Source organism: Nicotiana tabacum, chromosome 23 (assembly GCF_000715075.1).
Source record: "Nicotiana tabacum cultivar K326 chromosome 23, ASM71507v2, whole genome shotgun sequence".
Lineage (NCBI taxonomy): Eukaryota > Viridiplantae > Streptophyta > Magnoliopsida > Solanales > Solanaceae > Nicotiana > Nicotiana tabacum.
The window spans coordinates 9,792,171-9,815,306 of record NC_134102.1 but is presented as its reverse complement, the minus strand read 5'-3'; the positions used below and the strand labels follow the sequence as shown (position 1 = coordinate 9,815,306).

The 23,136-nt window shown below is 36.3% G+C and overlaps 2 protein-coding genes across 2 annotated transcripts; both read right to left on the bottom strand.

The window, feature by feature from the left end:
* Positions 1-7,824: 7,824 nt before the first annotated feature.
* Positions 7,825-8,133, bottom strand: LOC107769554 (monothiol glutaredoxin-S1-like). The gene has a single exon (XM_016588782.2). It carries the CDS (start codon positions 8,131-8,133, stop codon positions 7,825-7,827), a length of 309 nt encoding a protein of 102 aa, XP_016444268.1.
* Positions 8,134-14,558: 6,425 nt separating this feature from the next.
* Positions 14,559-17,982, bottom strand: LOC107776321 (OVARIAN TUMOR DOMAIN-containing deubiquitinating enzyme 5). Its single transcript, XM_016596203.2, has 3 exons — positions 17,848-17,982; positions 16,249-16,361; positions 14,559-15,669 (listed from the first exon to the last, which is right to left on the bottom strand). The coding sequence occupies exons 2-3, from the start codon at positions 16,350-16,352 to the stop codon at positions 14,790-14,792; spliced, it is 984 nt and encodes a 327-aa protein (XP_016451689.1). The 5' UTR covers positions 16,353-16,361; positions 17,848-17,982; the 3' UTR covers positions 14,559-14,789.
* Between the last annotated feature and the right edge of the window lie 5,154 nt (positions 17,983-23,136).

The following is a 23,136-nucleotide window of genomic DNA, read 5'->3' as shown; positions in this document are numbered from 1 at the left end:
TTATTATTATTATTATTATTATTATTATTATTATTATTATTATTATTATTATTATTATTATTATTATTATTATTATTATTATTATTATTATTATTATTATTATTATTATTATTATTATTATTATTATTATTATTATTATTATTATTATTATTATTATTATTATTATTATTATTATTATTATTATTATTATTATTATTATTATTATTATTATTATTATTATTATTATTATTATTATTATTATTATTATTATTATTATTATTATTATTATTATTATTATTATTATTATTATTATTATTATTATTATTATTATTATTATTATTATTATTATTATTATTATTATTATTATTATTATTATTATTATTATTATTATTATTATTATTATTATTATTATTATTATTATTATTATTATTATTATTATTATTATTATTATTATTATTATTATTATTATTATTATTATTATTATTATTATTATTATTATTATTATTATTATTATTATTATTATTATTATTATTATTATTATTGCGTACATGTTAATGTAAGTGACCTGCCTTAGCCTCGTTACTACTTCGTCGAGGTTAGGCTCGGCACTTACAGAGTACATGGGGTCGGTTGTACTCATACTACACTCTGCACTTCTTGTGCAGATTTCAGAGTTGGTCCCAGTGGTGTACTGTAGATTTGCTCAGATTCAGCTACCAGTGGAGACTTGAGGTATAGCTGCACGGCGTTCGCAGTTCTGAAGTCCCCTTCTACTTTATTTTAATTGTGTGCTTTCTTTCAGACAACTTTAGTTTTATTCAGACCCTTATTTGTATTATTCTAGAAACTCGTGCACTTGTGACTCCAGTTATGGGTTGGTATTTAGACAATATTATTATTTTGGATTGTTCACTTTAATTCAGACATTATTTAGTTGTTTGGTTTCTTTATTAATTAATTAAAATAGATTGTTAAAAATAGTTTAAATTATTCTAACGTTGGCTTGCCTAGCAAGTGAAATGTTAGGCGCCATCACGGTCCCGAAGGTGGAAATATCTGGTCGTGACAAGTTGGTATCAGAGCACTAGGTTACTTAGGTCTCACGAGTCACGAGCAAGCTTAGTAGAGTCTGAAGGATCGTTACGTAGACGTTTGCACTTATCTTCCAGAGGCTATGAAGTAAAGGAACAATATCACTTCTTGCTTATTCCATCGTACGCTTTTATTCTATCATCGATGATTGAACCATTCTATTCTTGTTCTCTCTCGGATGGCGAGAAAACGAACTACATCTACCGCAGAACATGAGCCAGAGCCCCCGGTGGCAACTATGACCAGGGGTAGAGGCCGAGGCCCAGGTCGTTCCAGAGGCCGAGGTAGAGCTCAGTCTAGAGCTCGAGCAGCAGCACCTGTTGTAGAACCTCAGGCGGATTTGGAAGCGGAGTTTCCAGCTCAGATTGTACCTATTGGACCAGTCCAGGTCCCGAAAGGATTCATAGCTACTCCAGTGCTTCAGGACGCTCTAGTCCGTTTGGTGAGCCCAATAGAGGGTGTGGCCCAGAATGGTACATTTCCAGTGGCACCAGCCATCTCACAGGCTGGGGAGGAGCACAAACTCCCACTACTCCTGCTCCGGAGCAGATAGTTCTCCAGTATCAGGCTCCATCAGTCCTGCCAGTTGGGGTAGTTCAGCTAGTTGTTGCAGCACAGGCCAGTGATAGGCCCGCCATATCTTCTGAGTCCCATTGAGAGTGGACAAGTTTACTAAGCTCTTCCTAGTTCACTTTAGTGGTACACCTACTGAGGACCCACAGGATTATCTTGATCGCTGCCATGAGGTGTTGTGGAACATGGGAATAGTTGAAAGCAACGAGGTCGATTTTGCTATGTTTCAGATAACTGGTTCCACCAAGAGGTGGTGGAGAGATTATGTATTTACTAGACCATCTGATTCGCATGTACTTACCTGGGAGCAGTTCTCACAACTGTTCCTAGAGAAGTTTGTTCCTATTACACTAAGAGAGGAATATCGCAGGCAGTTTGAGCGTCTTCAGCAGGGTAGTATGACCGTCACCCAGTATGAGACTCGATTTGTGGACATAGCACGTCATGCCATTGTCTTGCTTCCTACTAAAAGGGAGAGAGTGAGTAGATTTATTGATGGACTCACTTATACTATCAGGCTTCAGATGGCCAAAGATAGAGGGACTGATATTTCCTTCCAGACAGCCGTGAATATTGCTAGGCGGATCGAGTAACTTTGTGCTCAGGAGAGAGGGCCAGTGTTAGATAAGAGGCCTCGTCATTCCGGTAATTTTAGAGGTGCCTCATCTGGAGGAAAGAGTACTTATGGCAGGAGTCAGGTAGCTAGAGGTGAAGGTCAGACCGTTAGAGGTGGAGATTAGGTCGTTAGAGGTAGAGGTCATCCAGTTAGAGGTCATCCTAGAGATGTAGTTCAGAGTGGTGGGGCCCAACCCCGATTTTATGCTTTCCTAGCTAGACCTGAGGCCGAGTCATCCGACGCCGTGATCACAAGTATTATTCCAGTTTGCCATAGAGATGCTTCAGTTCTATTTGATCCGGGATCTGCTTATTCCTATTTGTCCTCCTATATTTTGCTTCATATATGGTTGTGCCTTATGATTCTTTGGGTGCTTCTGTGTGTGTATCCATACCAGTGGGAGATTCTGTCGTGGTAGATCATGTTTATAGTTTATGTGTGGTTACTATTGAAAGTCTTGAGACTAGCGTGGATCTTCTACTTCTTAATATGGTAGATTTTGATATCATCTTGGGTATGAATTGGTTGTCACCTTATCATGCTATATTGGATTGTCACGCCAAAACGGTAACATTAGCCATGTCGGGGTTACCTCGAATAGAGTGGAAAAGGACTCCTGGTCATTCCACCAACAGGGTTATCTCTTACGTGAAAGCTCGACTTATATTTGAGAAGGTGTGTCTAGATTATTTAGCTCATATTCACGATTCTAAAGCATATGTTACTTCTATATATTCAGTTCCAGTTGTATGTGAGTTTGCAGATGTATTTCCTGTAGATTTGTCGGGGATGTCAACCGACAGAGATATTGACTTCTATTTTGATTTAGCTTCGGGCACCTTCTATTCCACCATACCGTATGGTTCTGCCGGAGCTAAAGGAATTGAAGGAACAATTACAAGACTTGCTTGACCAGAGATTTATTAGACCTAGCGTCTCGCCTGGGGTACACCAGTGTTATTTGAAAAGAAGAAAGATGGTTCAATGCGGATGTGTATAGATTATTGGCAGTTAAATAAGGTTACTATCAAGAACAAGTATCTGTTGCCAAGAATTGATGACTTATTCGATCAGCTTCAGGGTTCCAAGGTGTTTTCGAAGATTGATTTGAGGTCTGGTTACCATCAGTTGAATATTAGGGCATCTGATGTCCCTAAGACAGCTTTTCGGACTCGGTATGGGCATTACGAATTCCTAGTGATGTCATTTGGGCTAACAAATGCCCCAACAGCATTTATGGATTTGATGAACTGGGTATTGAAACCCTATTTGGATTCTTTTGTGGTTGTATTCATTGAAGATATCTTGATTTACTCTAGTAGTCGAGAGGAGCATGAGCAACATCTTCGGACTGTGCTTCGGACTTTGAAGAATAATCAGTTATATGCCAAATTTTTAAAATGCGAATTTTGGTTAGACTCGGTTACCTTTTTGGGGCATGTTGTATTGGCAGAAGGCATAATAGTGGATCCTAAGAAGATTGAGGCAGTTCAAAATTGGCCTAGACCTACTTCATCTACAAAGATCCGGAGTTTCCTAGGTTTGGTAGGTTATTATCACCGGTTTGTGGAGGGGTTTTCATCTATAGCGTCTCCATTGACCAAATTGACCCAGAAGGGTGCCTCATTCAGATGGTCAAACGAGTGTGAGTTGAGCTTTCAGAAGCTCAAGACTGCTTTGACTATGACGACAGTGTTGGTATTGCCCATAGGTTCAGGATCTTATACGGTATATTGTGATGCATCTCGCATTGGGCTTGGTGCAGTATTAATGCAAGATGACAGGGTGATTGCATACGCGTCGCGATAATTGAAAGTTCACGAGAAGACTTATAATTGGCAGCCATTGTTCATGCGCTGAATATTTGGAGGCATTACCTTTACCGTGTCTCGTATGAGGTATTTACTGATCATCGTAGCTTACAGTATCTGTTCAAACTAAAATATCTCAATTTGAGGCAGAGAAGATGGTTGGAGTTGTTGAAAGACTATGATATCACCATTTTGTATCACCCCGGAAAGGCCAATGTGGTGGCCGATGCTTTGAGTAGAAAGGTTGTGAGTATGGGCAGCCTTGCATATATTTCGGTTGGTGAGAGGCCATTAGCTGCAGATGTTCAGACTTTGCCCAATCAGTTCGTGAGTTTAGATATTTCAGAGCCTAGTCATGTTCTAGCTCGCACAGTCGCTCAGTCTTCTTTATATGAGCGCATCATAGAGCGACAGTATGATAATCCTCATTTGCTTGTCCTTAAAGACACGGTTCGGCATAGTGGTGCCAAGCAGGTTGTTGTGGGGGAATATGGAGTTCTGTGGGTGTAGGGTCATATTTGTGTGCCTAATGTAGATGAGATTCGTGAATTAATTCTTGAAGAAGCCCATAGTTCCCGGTATTCTATTCATCTAGGTGCCTCCAAAATGTATCAAGATTTGCGGCAACATTATTGGTGGAGGAGAATGAAAAAGGATATAGTTGCATATGTAGCTCGGTGTCTAAATTGTCAGCAAGTCAAGTACAAGTATCAGAGACTTGGTGGTTTGCTTCAGTAGTTAGAAATTCTTGAGTGGAAGTCGGAGCGTATCACTATGGATTTTATTGTTAGGCTCCCACGGACTCAGAGAAAGTTCGACGCAATATGTGTCATTGTGGACAGGTTGACTAAGTCAGCATATTTCATTCCAGTAGCAGTTACCTATTCTTCAGAGCGGTTATAGGAGATCTACATCCGCGAGATTGTCTGCCTTCACGGTGTGCCCGTGTCTATCATTTTTGATCGAGGTACGCAGTTCACCTCGCACTTCTGGAGGGTTGTACATCATGAGTTAGGCACGCGGTTTGAGTTGAGTACAACATTTTATCCACAGACAGACGGACAGTCAGAGCGCACTATTCAGATATTGGAAGATATGCTTCGTGCTTGTGTTATAGACTTTGGAGGTTCATGGGATCAGTTCTTTCCACTTGTGGAGTTTGCATATAATAACAGCTACTAGTCGAGCATTCTTATGGCTCCATATGAAGCATTATACGAGAGGCGATGTCGTTCGCCAGTTAGCTGGTTTGAACCGGGAAAGGCTGGGTTGTTCGGTACCGATTTGGTGGATGCCTTGGATAAGGTCAAGATTATTTAGGATCGACTTCGCACAGCTCAGTCTAGGAAAAAGAGCTACGCCGACAGTAAAGTTTGTGATATTGCATTCATGGTTGGATAACGAGTATTGCTCCGGATTTCACCTATGAAAGGTGTAATGAGATTCGGAAAGAAGGGCAAGTTGAGCCCTAGGTATATTGGACCCTTTGATATTCTTAAAAGGGTGGGTGAAGTAGCCTACAGGCTTGTATTGCCACCTAGTTTATCAGTAGTTCATCCGGTGTTCCATGTGTCTATGCTCCGAAAATATCATGGTGATCTGTCCCATGTGTTAGATTTTAGCTCAGTCCAATTGGGCAAGAATTTGACTTATTAGGAGGAGCCGGTAGCTATTCTAGCCCGGCAGGTCCGACAGTTGAGGTTTAAGAGTTATCCTTCAGTTCGGGTGTAATGGAGATGTCAGTCGATTGAGGAAGCTACCTGGGAGTCCGAGTCGGACATGCAGAGTAGATATCCATACCTTTTCACCAACGTAGATACTTTTCTAATTCCGTTCGAGGACAAACGTTTGTTTTAGAAGTGGAGAATGTGATGCCCCGATAGGTCACCTTTAAATTTAATAATTATTTATGTGTTCTAAAACCTAAAATAGCACCTTTCAGTATTTCTCGACTTACGTGCACAATCCGTAAATTTTTTGGAAAGTTTTAATGTAAAAAATTGATTAAAATGTGAAATAGAGCTTTAAAACTCAACTAAGTTGACTTCGATCAACGTTTTGAGCAAATAGACTCAGATCAGTATTTTGATAGTTCGGTAGGTCTATATCGTAATTTGGGACTTGGGCATATGCCCGAAATCGAATTCGAAGGTCCCTAGCTCAAATTATCTCCATTTAACGGAAACTAGAAATCTAAAAGCTAAAGATTTTCAAAGTTTGACCGTGAATTTGACTTTATCGATATCGGACTCGGATTGAGATTCCGAGAGTTGGAATAGCTATGTTATGTTATTTGGGACTTACCTACAACATTGGATATTATTCCGGATTGAATTGACATGTTTCGGTGTGAGTTATAGAATTGAAAATTTTATAAACTCACAAGTCCGATTGAGGTGTGAATTGTAGTTTCGACATTGTTTGACTTGATTTGAGACCTCGAGTAGGTCCACGGTATGTTACGGGACTGGTTGGTATATTTGAACGGGGTCCCGAGTGGCTTGGGTGAGTTTTGAACTAGTTTGGGCATTTCGGGCACTCTAATGATATTTTGGAACAGTTGAAGTGCAGAGGGTACATTTTGGAGTGCGGATGTGCGGCCGCAAACTCCCAAAGTGCGGAAGCAGTGGTAATTGTTCGAGCATTTGAAGACTTGAGGTATAGTTGCACGGCGTTCGCAACTCTGAAGTCCCCTTCTACTTTATTTAAGATGTGTGCTTTCTTTCAGACAATTTTAGTTTTATTCAGACCCTTATTTGTATTATTCTAGAAGTCCGTGCACTTGTGACTCCAGTTCTGAGTTGGTATTTAGATAACGTTATTATTTTGGATTGTTACTTTAATTCAGACTTTTTTTTCCAGTTGTTTGGTTTCTTTATTAATTAATTAAAATGGATTGTTTAAAGTGGTTTAAATTATTCTAACGTTGGCTTGCCTAGCAAGTGAAATGTTAGGCGTCATCACGGTCCCGAAGGTGAAAATTTTGGATCATGATACATTCCGACTCATTCTCTAGAGTCGTACGACTTTGTCCTTTTAGGCTTTAACCCAATAAATATATGTTAGGATCGAAATAATCAAGTATCATGCGAAAACTAGTAAAGCAAACTTTGAACGACGTAAACATTTAATGTGATTCAATCAATTGACCTACATCCACAGGCGGAGATAAGAAATTCACTATATAAAAGAGAGTACAAAATATCGAGAGAATAACCTCACAAAGAGACAAAAACAAATGACATGCTAACACTTGTCCCGAAATTATCCTCCTAAATAAGACTCTCAAACCCCTCATGACTACATTGTGGATGCTACTAAATGAGAAGAAAATATCCTCAATTTATAAAAGTCCAAAACTTTTTCCTCCGAGAAAAATAAGAATTATATTATCTTTTTCGTAAAATAAAAAATCAATTATGGTATATATGTTGTCATTCTTTCAAGAAATAGAAAAACCAAATATAATAAAAAAATCATGGCAATACCTAACAGTCTTAATAGTTGAATCATAAACTCGTCCTTTAACATAATCCGATTAATTAACTATCATTATCTACATTTGTAAGGTGCATATGAACCTTCAAAAGCTATTCTTCATGATCATATATTATGGTCAGAATATTGCTTTATTAATACATCAACAACAAAATTGTAGATGAAAAACAAAACTCAATATTTAGGTACATTGCTGCCCAAAAATGACATCAAGGCCTAGACTTTTTAGCTAGAAATTTAAAATACATATTATTTCTATACCCAAATTGCATTAGCCCTAATGAGCAATTGCTTGAGCTTGCCTCTAATGTTGAGACTCATGATTCCATTAGAACCACCAACCAACTCTTTGCCAATGAACACAGCAAGAAAACTTGGTTGACATCCTAATTCAATCAATGCCCTCTCCAATTCCTTCCCATTCTGAAGTCTATCAAGCTCATAAATTGTAGGATTTGCTCTGAAATTTCGGATTAACGTTTCGATAGTGTGAGACATGCAATAAGTACTTCTGCTAAAAATCACAACTGGATTTTGTGCTCCCAACTTCATCACCACATCCATAATGTTTAAGTTATCTTTTGGTGAAAGATTTGTATTGGATGAAATTTGTGTAGGCAACTAGCTAGAGAATAAAAAGCTTTGTGTATTGAGTTTCTTGATTTGATATGGTAACCTGAATTGGAGGGAGCTATATATAAGGCTTAAAGTGGTTGAATAGAATAGGAGTATGAATTTTTTCTCAAAAAGGCAAGTGGTTGAATATCCAAAACTATTTTTTACATCATTTGTATGATAAATGCAGCTGCATCACATTCTACAATCTTGAAAATGAAAAGAGAATATAGCTACCTTTTAAATATTTCCCCAATGATATTCTCGAGCACTTTATATGTAACGTGGATAAAATGACTAAGCTTCCCATATTCCAACAAGTTACATACCATTCTTAGTTTGCTCCATAAAACTAAAGTCCTTTAACACTTTATTTTGATTTACATTACAAAATAAAGTGGTCGTTTGGTTCAGATACTTGTTATGCGTCTGTGATTATAGTGCAGGAATTATTTATGTGATGATTAATTAATATTTGAAGGAAATGCTATGTAGTGGACTGTGGTGATGATTAATAATGAAGGAATTGTTATGCGGTGTATTGATTTATAATAAAGAGATTGTTGTTATACCAAAATTACGTATTCTAATGGCATATTTGTCTTTAAATAGTCTACTTCTTGTATTATTATTTCACATTTTATCCCGCATTAAATAACATATAGATTTGCGCGTAAATTAATACGGATATTAATTATTTGATATTGACAACCAAAAACGTTGCATTAAATAATGCTCCAATTTCTTTTATGTACGACCAAACAAATGTATAGTATTATGTTAGGCTGGATTTTATGCGGACGTTAATTATACCACACAATCAACCAAACGACCCGTAAGTGTATGTGACTATATTAGCTTATGTTTTACACCCCATATACAAGAACATATTAAGGATAGGCTATAGTGACATAATCAGTTTCCTATCAATAATATATTCCGTACAAAAAGAGGAGGAAGATGTAGATAACTTTCCAACTTTTCATTTACGAATTTAGCTGATTTGGAACAAATGCTTTTGAAATATTCCAAACAGTGCATCACATGGTGTAGTAAAAAGGGTACTTTACTGCTTGTTCTTATCACATTTTCTTGCGAAGAGAAAAATGGCCTCAAGCAAGAAGGGACGATTACTACTTCGAAAGGCCATATTCTTGAATTAAGGAAATGATCTCCATTTTCTTTTTCATTTATTTTGTTCTTCTAAGTTTGAAATTAAGAAAATGACCTCCATCAACCAAAAAAGAAGTTGATTAGCGACCGTGGATTGATAAACGACAAAGAAGTGGTTGATTTAATCAAAACTAATCGAAACAGGAAAAGAAGAAGAACAAAAAAAATCGACAATTTTTTTAATTATTTAAGGGAAACTTACACAAATATCCCAAATAAGTCATAACTTATCGACCTCTGGCCATTAATTACAGACTTACCAAAACTAGTCAAGCACATATAAAAATTGAAACCCAAATAAATAAGATTCTTTTTCTCCAAGAATCACACGTAAAGATCCCATTCCATATTTTTAAGCGTGATTAGCAACATTAGATGCAAGATGGAAAGGAAATTTCATGGATGAGGTAGCAAATAAGGTGATCAAATACAAAAGAATATATATTTACAAGATTCCAAAAATCTAAACAAAAATGATCTTTTTCAATGGGTATGATTGAAATTCATTGAAAATATATAGATGAGTCAATATACACAATTTGAGGAAGACTGGAGGTGATTTGGACTTATTTGGTATCAAAATTCGTAGTTAAAATCGAGTTCAAAATATTCTTCTGCGACACATGTGTCAAACATGTATAACGTATGTATCTCACACACACATAGATATACATGTGATACATATTTGATACAAACATGAAATATATGTGATAGACAAATGATACTCAGTGTGATACACATTATTTTTTCATGTTCATCTTCTACTTTGAATTTCAATTTAAACCACCTCAAAACTCCACCAAATCATTCAAAATTGAGATTCAAGCTCCTTAATATGTACCCAATATATTCTAGTAACACTCACTCAAAAGAAAGCAAAAGTTTGACTCTTTTTGAATACGAATAGCTAATTGGTTAATATTAATAATATTTAAAAAATATTTTATAAATTAGCCAATTTTTATAATAAACTACTTATAAATAGACATAATTAGTAGCCACTATTTAATTTAAGTAAAATTTCATCCACCCAATATCAAATAAGGGGTACTCATAAAGAGAAATCAGATGATTCTACACTTTACTATCTACAAATTCGTTAGCTGGATTTGGAACAAATCCTTTTGTACTAGCACCAAGTACAAACACTGAAATCACAGGACAAAGAAAAAGGGTGCGGTACTGGTGTCATCATCCTTATCATGAAGTGATTCTCACATACAAAAGGGATTTAAATAAGGAAGAGATCCAAAGGGTAGTTGTAACGACCGGCCGGCCGTTTAGACTATTGCAATTATATTTTTTTATTTACTGTTCAAATTGTGAATTACAGTTATTATTTGGCTTGTCGGGGTAATTGGTTTGGGTTCGGTAAGGTTTTGAAATGACTTGGAGCGCTTAGTTTCAAGGTTTAGAATTTAAGTTGAAAAAGTTGATCGGATATTAACTTATGTGTAACGACCTCGGAGAAATTTTGCTAAGAAAATTAAGGTTTGGTGGTGCCGAGGTAGATCAATTAGTACAAAGATTATAGAAATTTCTCGCGGCGAGCTTACTCGCCGCGACTCGGATTTTTTGGGTTGAACAATGCACCAATGTGTAAAGAAATATTCTGTCGGAAAAAGATCATTTCTGCGACTACTATGCATGCGGATTGCATAATGGTCGCAAAGTGGAACAGGAGAAGGGCAAGATTTGAAAAAAATCTGCGGTGCACTATGCGACCGCAGACCTATTTTGCGGTGCATTATGCGACCGCATAACTGCGTCGGAGCTTCCATTCTTTCTAATTTTTTACCCGACCCAACTTCGATTTATAGCCCTTGAAGCTCATTTTTTAGCCAAAATCTGATATTTTAGAGAGAGGTGAGAGCATTTTAGAGAGATAAAGTGAAGACTTAGTGATTTATCCATCAATTCTTGTTCAAGGTTTGAAGATTTCACAAGGATCTTGCTAGGGCTTCAAAGAGGTAAGAATTTCTTTCCCTAATTCTTCAATTTCGGGTTTGGAGTAAAGATGGATAATTAATAGTATGATTTTTGGGTGTAGAGTATCATATATACATACCAATAAGGTTGTGGAAAGATTGTTAAGTTCAAATGGGTAAGAATTGGGTTGAAAATGGTAGAAATCTTCATAAACTTTAATTGAAGATTTGAGCGTCGAGTTGGTGTCGGATTTTGGTGAAATTTGTATGGTTGGACTCGTGGTTGGATGAGCGTTCATATTCTGTAACTTTTGTCGGGTTCCGATACGTGGGCCCCACGAGTGATTTTTGAGTTAATTTCGGATTTTATTTGAAATATTAGTATTTCCTTATGGAATTAATTACAATAATTTGTATTGACTGATTCGAATTAATTGTGGCTAAACCGAGGCTTTCGAAGACCAATTCTCGTGGAAAGGACTTAGCGGAATAAAGAATTACACCGGTTGAGGTAAGTAACAATTATAAATCTGGTCCTGAGGATATGAAACCCCGGATTTTGGTATCATGCAATTATTTTGGAGGTGACGCATATGCTAGGTGACGGGCGTGTGGGCATGCACCGAGGGAATTGTGACTTGGTCCGTTCTGAAAAACTGTAAAGTTGAATAATTTATTGTTAGCTATATGACCTCTATGTGCTGAAGAAATTTGACTATAAATCATGTTAGAAATCATGCTTAGGCTATGTTATAGTACTGTTGAGACCCGTAGAGGTCGCGTATTTATTGAATTATTTGCTAATTGATGTCTTGTACTCAGTCATGATTTTTCTTGCGTATTATACCTCAGTCTTTCTGGATATTTGTTGATATACTATGATTATCTTTGTTTTGGCTGATCTTGTGATTTTTGAGAGCCCGAGAGACTTGAGAGGTTGAGGACTGAGTAAGGTCGAGGGCCTGTCGGTGAGGTAAGGATATTATGGCACGTGAGTTGTCCGTGAAGGATATTATGGCACGTGAGTTGTCCATACAACACGTGAGTTGTCCGTGCAGATTATGGCGCTTGGGCTGTAGGAGCCCCTCTGGAGTCTGTACACACCCCCAGTGAGCGCGAGTACCCATTGAGTGTGAGTGCTGAGGGCTGAGAGCCGAGTGGTTGAGCTGTTGTGATGAGCTGAGTGACTGTTGCCTGAGAGGCTGCACTTGCTTTGCATTTGTTATTGCACTTGGTTGCTATCTGTCATTGTTGTGAAATCTCTGAAAGAATTTATATCCAGATTACTTGAAATTGAACTGTATAAATTGATTTGACTTAAATTGCCGTATTTGAAAGCATGTCTTTTCTTTGCTAGAATTACTGAAAGTGAACTATGACTGTGTAGCTCGTCATTATCTTCAGTTCCTTAGTTATTATTGTTACTTGCTGAGTTGGTTGTACTCATACTACACCCTGCACTTCGTGTGCAGATCCAGGTGTTCCTGAACATAGCGGGTGCTGATCATTTCGCGCAGTTGATTCTCAGGAGATTTTGAGGTAGCTGCTGTGTTCCGCAGACCTTGTCTCTCCTTCTCTATCTCCTTGTTTACTGTATTTGGTCTCAGACTATTATAGACCGTATTTTTCAGACTTGTACTCATATTAGATGCTCATGTACTAAGTGACACCAAGTTTTGGGAGTGTTGTATCGGAAATTGCTAGATATTTGGTATTGTATTAAACGTTACGTTTTTAAATTTAATGAAAATCGTGGGTTATTGATGTTGTCGGCTTGCCTAGTACTGAGATAGGCGCCATCACGACAGGTTAGGATTTTGGATCGTGACAGTAGTCTCGAAAGGCCACATATATATTACTGTACCTTTTTTAAATAATTGTGGTGTTTAGGCCAACTGCGCGCATGTCAACTGACTCTATGAGTATCTGTTAGGCTTGAAGAGATGGGAACAAATCTTTTATCATCGAGTGTACTATATCTTTCAATAGATGCTAGACAGAGGACCGGAGGATTCATTCATTATGCATATTAGTAGTGGCGGCTAAATGGATGAAAAATAGTTATACAGACATATTATCCGCTAAAAATGACTTGGATAATGAACTTTTTAAAAATAGGTCAAATATGGATATGATTCATATTATCCACTTAAAAATTGAATAACCAATAGATATCCAATGAGTTTGACTTTTACATTTACAAAGTTCTTCAAGCTTGGGAAACTAGAAATTCTCCCAAAAATGATCATATTCAAGAAGTCATGAATAATATAGATATTCATATTATTCGCCGGTTAACCTATTTACTATCCGTCTATGAGTCCGGTCAGATAATTCATCCATTTTAAATTATCCGTTTTTGCTCCATTTATATTCGACCCGACCCGCCCTGGCCGTCTGATACTACTATGCATATGTGATGAAAATTTTAACAATGTGGAGTCTTGGCGTCTCAAAAGCAATATGCCTTTATGCTCTTAAAAATGGGAATTCCTATAGAAGTTGCATTTCCCCCATCTCCTTTTCAAAAGAAATGAAGATAATGCTCATGGCAGGTTAATAAAGATGCATTCATCTTCTGATCAAGACTTTAAAGATTGCGAACAGAAACACAATCTGCTAGCTCACACCCAGAAACACAGAATATTTTACTCAATCTATTGTTTAGACTTCCTTTTTTGGGAATGAGTTGTGATATGCGCGGGGTTCGAAAAAGGACCGGACCACAAGAATTTATTGTACGCAATCTTACCCTATATTTCTGCAAAAGGTTGGTTCCACGGTTGTATCAAGGAGATTCCTTCTATATATATATATATATATATATATATATATAAAGAGAGAGAGAGATTAGAAATAATTTTGACATTGTATAGATAGTGTAATTTTCTGACAAAGGAAGTTTGGACGAACCCTTTTGTGCCCCCTAGCTCCCCCCGGGTGCGAAAGAGGTTTTGATGAAAGCACGGGGTTGAAAACTGCTTCATAAATGATTTGTCCAGCTGAGGATTAGAAACAATTGGATGCTAGGCATTTTAACTAAAACTTTTGAGTAAATAAGCATATTACACAGTTGATATAGAGGCTCTAAAATAATAATACCATATTGTACAATACATATCATTCTATTATAGAATGTTAATAAGTGCCGGTTCGTTAGTCAAGATGCAAGAAATCCAAAAAAATGACTGTCTCAATAATGTACATAGATGTCGCATGCGATAAAACTTCCTTTGTATTTATAAAATCAGAAGTCACAACTGAAAATTTGAGTTTCTGTTACCAGAGAGCAAGGCATTGATATATGAGAAGAACAATAATTCTCATTTGCTTAAATTACAAAAATGAAATCACTGCCTCACATAAAAACACCATCACTCTTAACATAATTTGGTACAGAAAATGGTATGTTAACTGCAGATTGTTGTAAACCAAGAGGACAACATAAGCTTACAAAAACATAGTTGCTGGAAACACTTGGCCACATGATATAGAACATACCTCTCAGGATAAACTCCGGACAACCGAGTTATAATGCTCACCGAGCCCAAATGCATGCTTGTGGTATGATAGCATTATACTTAAATTAGAAGAAATAGTGCTGCTATCAGATTTGAATTCTTTTCCCATCTCTACATCAGGGAAGGACCCTGAAAAAATCATGATATGTTTCTTTAAGATATGAGTTAGAGCACCGAGTTCAAGTTGTCCGCCCCATGCTGCGGTTGTCTCCACTTCTACACAGTAATTCTCAAACCTTTCCACAAGAGAATCGTCCGATTCTCCTTCTGTCATATTCTCAGAGAGGAAAAACGGGAGAAAATTGGTAGCATTTTTCCTCATGTATCCTGCAGCCATCTGTCGGAGTTCAAGATATGTATAAGGTGACGAACCTCCAGAGTGAAGCGCTAACTGACTCTCGACAGCTCGGTAGAGACAGTGTCCGTCGGGCTTTATTTCATTAATGGTTAATCCAAGGGGTTCAAGTTTTCTTTCTAACTTTTCATTCTCAACAACCCGATCGCTTACAATGTTACTCTGTTCTTCTTGTATTCTTTGCTCTCTGGCTGCTTCCTGTTGAGCTCTTTTCTCACGCCTCTTAACACTCTTGCTCGGTTTTGAGTTGTCAGATTGAACGCCGACAGAAACTCCAGCAATAGCCTTCACCAACGTGTCAAGATTTCCTTTTTCTTTTTCATTACTATTATCACCACTATAGCCTAAAGAAGCAAGTTCCTCCGCGTGCCTTTGTTTGAGCTGAGCAGAAAGTTTGGACACCTCTTCATCGACTTGTTTCTTCTTAGCTTTCTGTTCAGCCTTGCTGCCTTTAGCTGCTGCCTTTTTCATTGCCATTTCTTTATCCTGTAGCTGGGAGATCTCTTTCCTACATAGATTTTTTCTCCAGAAAATAACTAATCTAACATGATAGATTGAGCAACTGCTAAACAATCAATTCCTAGTCATGAATAACTCAAACCGTGTCACTGGTAATCTGTTCTCCTTCAAGTCAGTCAAAGTTAAAAATAGATTACGTGTTAAATACTTTAAATCCAAGGAATAAGCCATCTGCTCAGATAGAGAACCAAATTTTCCTATATACATAAATGTGACTAATGGAAGTAGCTGCAGATATTGATACGCTATAACATGTTACTAAGCAGAACATCAACATCTCCCTAGCGTATAAATTAAAAAGGGCAGCCCGGAGCACAAAGCATCCCGCATTCATGCCAGGCCCAAGGAAGGGCCGCACCCCAAGGGGTGTGATATAGTCAGCCTATCCTAATACAAGCATTATTGGCTGCTTCCACGGCTTGAATCCGTGACCTATAAGTTACACGGGTTGCTCCAAGGCTCCCCTTCATCCCCTGCGTATAAATGAGTACAAAATATTCACATATTTCCATAATATAAAGGTGGAAACAACTAAAGACAACGCGTTGTGAGAGAAACTTAAAAGTACCTATGCCTTGAAAGCATCTCCTCACGGGTTTCTTGTTTCTTCGGAGGTGCATTTTCAAAGGCCCCATCAGACAACTTGTCTTCTTCTTTAGGTGTATCCTCCATTTCAGTACCCTGAAACCAAATGAAGATAAATGAAGGGTGGACAGTACTCAAGTATCTTACATAAGGCATGATTTTTTTCGGAGAAATCAATCATAATGAAAAAGAGGACAACACATTATACTGACAATTTGATGCAGAATGCAGCGCGTTGTTATTCAAATATGAACCTCTATAGAGTACAATATTTAAGTGCATGCATTCATTAGTTCATCAACCTGACCAGTACAACTTTGAGGCGATTTTGCTGAAGAGAAAATACCCAGCAAATGGAGATTACGGAGTATTTTGGTCCATCATACAAGTTCCTTTCCTTCGTAAGACATCACGGAGCATTATCAAGAGTGCAAAATGACAAATTCTTGCAACTATTACCTAAAGATGGATTATGTTGACTTGTAATTACAGTTAACCTCACTAAATCATTACAAGGGTATAACTTAAGTTCCCTTTTGGAGTACTTTACAAGCAAGTCTTATTTGCTCATCTACTTACCAATACAAAAATGCTTGCAGGTATGTGTGGTTAGACAAGAGAAGCAAACAGCACTAAATTGGTTATAAGAAGATTACAAGATTTGGTTTACCACGAGGATCAACACAATAAAATCAAATCCAACGTTAATATCTAAATATCAAGAATACCTGCTTTAAATCCTTGGGTCAGTAAACACTATTTTAATCTCAATCAATAATGAGAACTAGCAGCACGATTCAAAACTCAATGGATAATGGGTCCGACATCTACCTTTCTCCACTTAAATATCAGGCTTTCGTCTACAACAGAGTTCGAACTCGTGAGGTGTGTCTGACGCACACATCACTTGTTGCATCCTTACCACTAGACCAAAGCCCGAGCGTATCCATTAGACCATTATCCATTATCTCAATGTATAATGGGAAGTAGCAACTACAAAAATTTTATCCGTAATACTCATTAAGTTACCAATTATCATAACCTAGATACAGAAAAAGATGCTGCAACTACATTCCAATATCCAGAATCGTGAAAACACCATAAATACCAACAAAAATTGAGTAAACAACAAATGTGACCAATTTTAAGATAAAGAAATTAGTCCAACGAGGACAGGAAAATAAGCAGACCGAGCTAACCACAAAAGGCAAAGCTAATAACTGTTTCTTGAAGCTCAAAGAATACAACCATAACACTTTACAGAAAATACTTAAATACCCAATAATCTGAACACAAAAACCAAAGCTAAAATTTGTTTCTCGAAGCTCAAAGAGTAATAACAACACTTTACAGAAAATACTCAATACCCAATAATCTAAACGCAAAAATCAAAGCTAAAAATTGTTTCTTGAAGCTCAGAAGAATACCTAGTGTTTAAAACCAAAACAATTTATAGAAAATACTTGATACCCAATAAGCTAAAGTTGAAATAAAATTAACAGAAGAACATGAAAAGAGCTAAATAAATTTCATAATTACAGTCAATTACTCAAAATTAACGAGTAAAAACATGAGAACTCACAAAAGAAGACGGGTGGCTGCGCCGGAAAAAGCAATGAACAATACTTCTTGCCTTTAGAGAGGAGAAAAACAATTGAGACGAAGGAAGGAAATCAGCGACTTTGCAAGGGCAAATTGGTCTTTAAAAATTGTTTTCTCCCAAAAAGACACGTGGAAATTTAAGGAAATGGGGATGAGGAATTCTTTCTTTTTTTTCTTCAGTACTTTACATTACGACGGATAAAAAATACTTATATAATTAGATCAGTTAATGGTAATTGCAGTTAATTTTATTAATAATCTTTTAATATAAATTTGTAATAAATAATAAGTAAATTTCTATAACATGTTAAATTATAAAAATTCATAACACAATGAATGCATATTGGCAAAAAAATATTAAAATAATTTTTTACAAGTTAGTTTGATGAAAAACGTTAAAGGTTTTGACCAATATTGTCCTTTATCTTTGAGGGTAGGTCTATTTTGGTCTCTCAAATATAGTCCTGAGCATATTTAGTCCCTTAAGTATGCTAAAGTGGAGTACCTTTATTCTCACTCACACAATGTGTTCAAAAACTAACGGTGTTACCCAACTCTGATTGATGAAGCAAATCTTCTGCTCTGAAGCAAAAGTTGCCTCTTTTTTTATTGGATAACGTAAATTATCACTTTAATTTCTCATTTTTAGATAATGTCTTCTAAAATTTCGACCTTGAAAATATCTCCTTTTGTGCCAGTTTTCAATGAGAAAATGACATTGTATAGCCGTTGTAAAAATAATAGCCGAAAAAATATATAAAATTTATATATTTTTTGTATATATATATTTATTTATTTTTATTATTTTTTTTTTGTATGTTAATATACAAAAAATATACCAACTTTATATACTTTTTTCGCTACCAGATATAAATTATTTTTGGCACGGGCTAAAAATGATAATACAACCTGGTTATTCATTTGCTTCAATAATATGCCTAGAAGTGATCCTGCAACTCTATTTTTTTCAAATTTTAACTTTTCTTTTTGGAAAAATCAACCTAAATTTTTAAATGTATATATATGCACAAAATAATTTACAAATTTTATATATTTTTCGGCTATTATTTTAACAGCGACTATACAGTGTCATTTTCTCATTGAAAACTGGCGCAGAAGGGGATATTTTCAAGATCAAAATTTTAGAAGACATTATCTAAAAATAAAGAATTAAAGTGATAATTTGCGTTATCCAATAAAATGAGAGAAAATATTTTGCTTCAGAGCAGAAGATTTGCTTCATGAATCAGAGTTGGGTAACACCGTTAGTTTTTGAATATATTGTGTTAGTGTGACTAAAGATGTTCCACTTTAGCATACTTAAGGGACTAAATATGCTCAGGGTTATATTTAAGGACCAAAATAGATCTACCCTCAAAGATAAGGGACAATATTGGTAAAAACCTCGAAAAAGTTATCACATTGATGGTTAAGTTTAAGCCGTTTAATGAATATAAATATTTTAAAATTACAGAAGTTGCAAGAAAGGAAACAATATCAGATATTTGGAAAATCTTATATGATGAGTACAAGTATATGGAGAGGAGAAAGAGAGAAAGAGAGCGGAAAGAGCAAGGAATGCTCTAATGAACACTTAAATATGTACTTGTCACGTCTCTATAGAATTGACTGTATTACTTTTTAAAAATTTGTAGAAAAAATGTCCAAATTTACCTCAGAATCTTGTAACAATGTCTAAATTTGTCGTTGGTTAATAGTTGTGGTCATTTTGCCTTGTTCAAGGGCAAATTTGAACATGGTCCCTAGCTTTTATATTTTAAATTGAAAAAAAGTTCATTATTTTCCATGTACTATTGTAAATAGTATACATTTGTCATCCGTTTCACTTTACGTCCAATACACACCCTACCTTTAACAAATTAAGTGGAACTCCCCTAGCCCTAACGAATGGCCAATGTGGCACCTGACCCCAGCAAAATTTTTGTCACATAGGATCCAAGACAACGTTTCATTGAAACTTAGCCTAGTTTCTAACGACCCAAATCCCAATTATATTGACTCATTTTACTCCCAAATAACTAAGACCCAACGACTTCTTCTTCTCCCCGAAAAAATACTCCATTGCTGCGAAATTAGGGTTCGACTGAAATCTTCCATATATAAATCTCCCTTTTCTTCATTCTCCTCGTATATTTGGTTCATAAATGTCGCAAGGTAGTTGTTCATCACATATTAGGTGTCGTTGTGGCATTATAGTTAATCACTTCACTTCATCGACTCCAAATAACCCCAGTAAGAAAATTCTACAAATCTCTGAGGCCTAAGGTTGTTTAATTTCGATTTTCCCTTTTTTAAAAGTTTAATGTAATTATGAAATCTAAAAATTTAGAGTTTTGTAATGATCAGCTAAATGATTTTTTTGAATTATGTTTGACATCCTAGTTCATGTGGCTTTTGAAAATGGGAAGATGAAATATTCCTGCAAAGTGATTGGACTAATATTAAAGATGTAACATCGTCGATGGATGAGGTTAAGATGGAAAGGGACAAATTGAAGGAAGAAGTAATTGCCACGAAGGCTATAGCAATATGAAGTGAATAAAGTCATCAACTTGGAAGATAAACTTACAAAGACAAGGATGCTAATTATGATTTCTTGGGGACTATTTCTTGGTTTTTTTGCAGCCACGATGATGAAGTGACTTGTTTTGCAAAGACAAGGTTGTTGATTATGAGTTATGGATGTGTAACTAACTTTTAGGTCAATTAAGCCAACATGTTTTTTCCCTTAGCGTATGATGATGTTGGTGTAGTAGTAGTTGTTGCTTTCCAGCCATGTTCTCAGATTTGATTGTTCTAAATGGCATGTTGAATATTGAACTAAGTCATTTAATTGATTTCCAGTCATGTTCTACATATTTGATTGGCATGTTGAATATTGAACTAAGTCATTTAATTGATTTCCAGTCATGTTCTGCATATTTGATTGTTCTAAATGGCATGTTGAATATTGAACTAAGTCATTTAATTGCTTTCAATCCAATTCATTTGACATAAAAGACAGTACCAAATGTAAAATAAAAAACTTATATTCCAACCGTAAAAATGGATAACTGGAAAACTGAAATTGAAAAGGGAACAAAATGGACAACAATGAACTGAACATTCATCAACAAATATTCACCTTGATTCATAATGTACCAACTATCAACATTCATAATGTGCGTTTAATAAGACAAGTGAATACCATATTATAACCCCAAAAAGATGTCAACACCTAATTATAACATGGCATCTAACTGTCACAACCAAACAACCACAATCAAAATATAAAGTTTACTGTCATGGCAGTAATTACAACACTTCCAAAAAGTTACATCATAAAAGAAGTTCACTAGAAGCAAATTTTATCACTTTTGCTCCTTACCACTACCCTTTCTTGCTTGCAACTTGGTCAATCTTTGTTTGTTCAACTCGTTTCTAGTGATGGCAGAATTTTTCAGCCATGTTAGCCCTTTTGCTAAGAAAGTAATCTTTGATTGCTGACTTACACCACTTGAATCACTAACAAATTCAATTTTCCTGGTTGCAGCTGGTACACTTTGCTGCCTCAGCTGGAGTCTTGTCCTTGCTTCTGAGATACTCCTTAGTCTTATAGTTATATCAGACTCAGGATCAAAGTTAGGGATCTCAAAATCTAGAGATTCATTGCTAGTTGGAAATTGCCTTTGAACTGAAGAGGTTGGCATAAACACAAAGTTGCTGGATTCACTAGCTTGGCTGTGTTGACTTGGCTGGGGTGCTAATAAATGAAAGTCATCTTTAGTTGGGATATCTGCAATAGCTGAGGATATAGGTTGTTCATCATCAAGTTCATCAACAAAAGTTCTTTGCTTTTTGTTGTACCTTCCCTTTGTTTTGCCACCTATTGGTTGTTTTCTTTAGAGTGTTATTATCAACATTGATAATTATATGTTAGATCAAGAGAGAGAAAAATAGAAGCATAAATTTATTATTGAAGAGACAGATTACCTTGGCACATCCCCTAGCGTTATGTCCAGGTTCTCCACAGCTATTATATGGCATTATTCTCCCTTTCCTGGACTGACGCCATTTCCCTTGCCTATTAACAGCCTCATTTTTCTCTCTTGTTCTTTTTACCTTTGGCCTGCCATCCATTCTTACAAACTCAGGTGGTTCCATATATTGTGAGGGGTCTATCTTCCAGAACTTTTTTCCTCTAACAGGTTGTAACTTATGAGAATAAGTTAGGAAATATGCCTTTTTGGAAAGGTACCAGTGAATCTCACTTAAAGGGCCAACCTTCTTGTACAGTAGGGCACAGATTGCATGAGGACATGGGATTCCACAAAGGTCCCATGACCTGCAAGTGTATTGTTTTGCCCCCAGATTCACAATGTGCCTATCATTACCTTCTGTCACTTCATATCCTTGGTCAACACTGCCATTCGCATGACACTTTTGTGCAATCCTCATGAATTGTTTATACACATTTAGAGTTTTGGGATTGTATTCACTTTCCCACCCCACCACTTCAACTTTATTATCACTCAGCATATTCTTAACCTTGATTTTGATCTCCTCAAGCATCTTTATAATCGGCTTGTGTCTGACTTGCAAGATCCTTGTATTAAAGGACTCAGTCAGGTTATTAGCCACTGACGGGTTCTTGCAAACTGTGTCAAAGAATGCCCTACTCCAATAATTAAGTGGATACTTTAACAGATCTTCAACTGCATCCTTACCATCATCATTCACTTGGCTCATACTCTTTAACTGATCTCGGAAGTCCTCTTCATTGATACTCCAAGCTGCCCATCAAAGATATTTCTTGTATTCCCTAGACTCCCATCTTTTGCACCAGTTTGCTTCTATGTGTCTTACATAGAATCTGTGGTGGGCCTCGGGTAGAACTCCTGAGATTGAATCAATCAGCCCCTACATATAAAGGAAACAAGAATTAAAATCTACATATACAGATTGGTAAATAATAAAATAATGCAGTAAAGTGTTCATACCTTCTGCATATCTGAGATAAAAGTGATTCCTTCACCCATCTTAAGATCTAGTGACATTTGTAGATGACTTAAAAACCAGTTCCATGTGACTTTTGTTTCTTTATCCACAACAACCCAAGCTAATGGATAAAAATGGTTTGCAGAGTCTTGACCAACTCCCACCAACAGCTGACCCTTAACTCTCCCTTTCAACAAAGGTTTCTGTCACGATCCAAACTTCACCTAGTAATGATGGCACCTAACCCAACCCATCAGGTAAGCCAATTAAT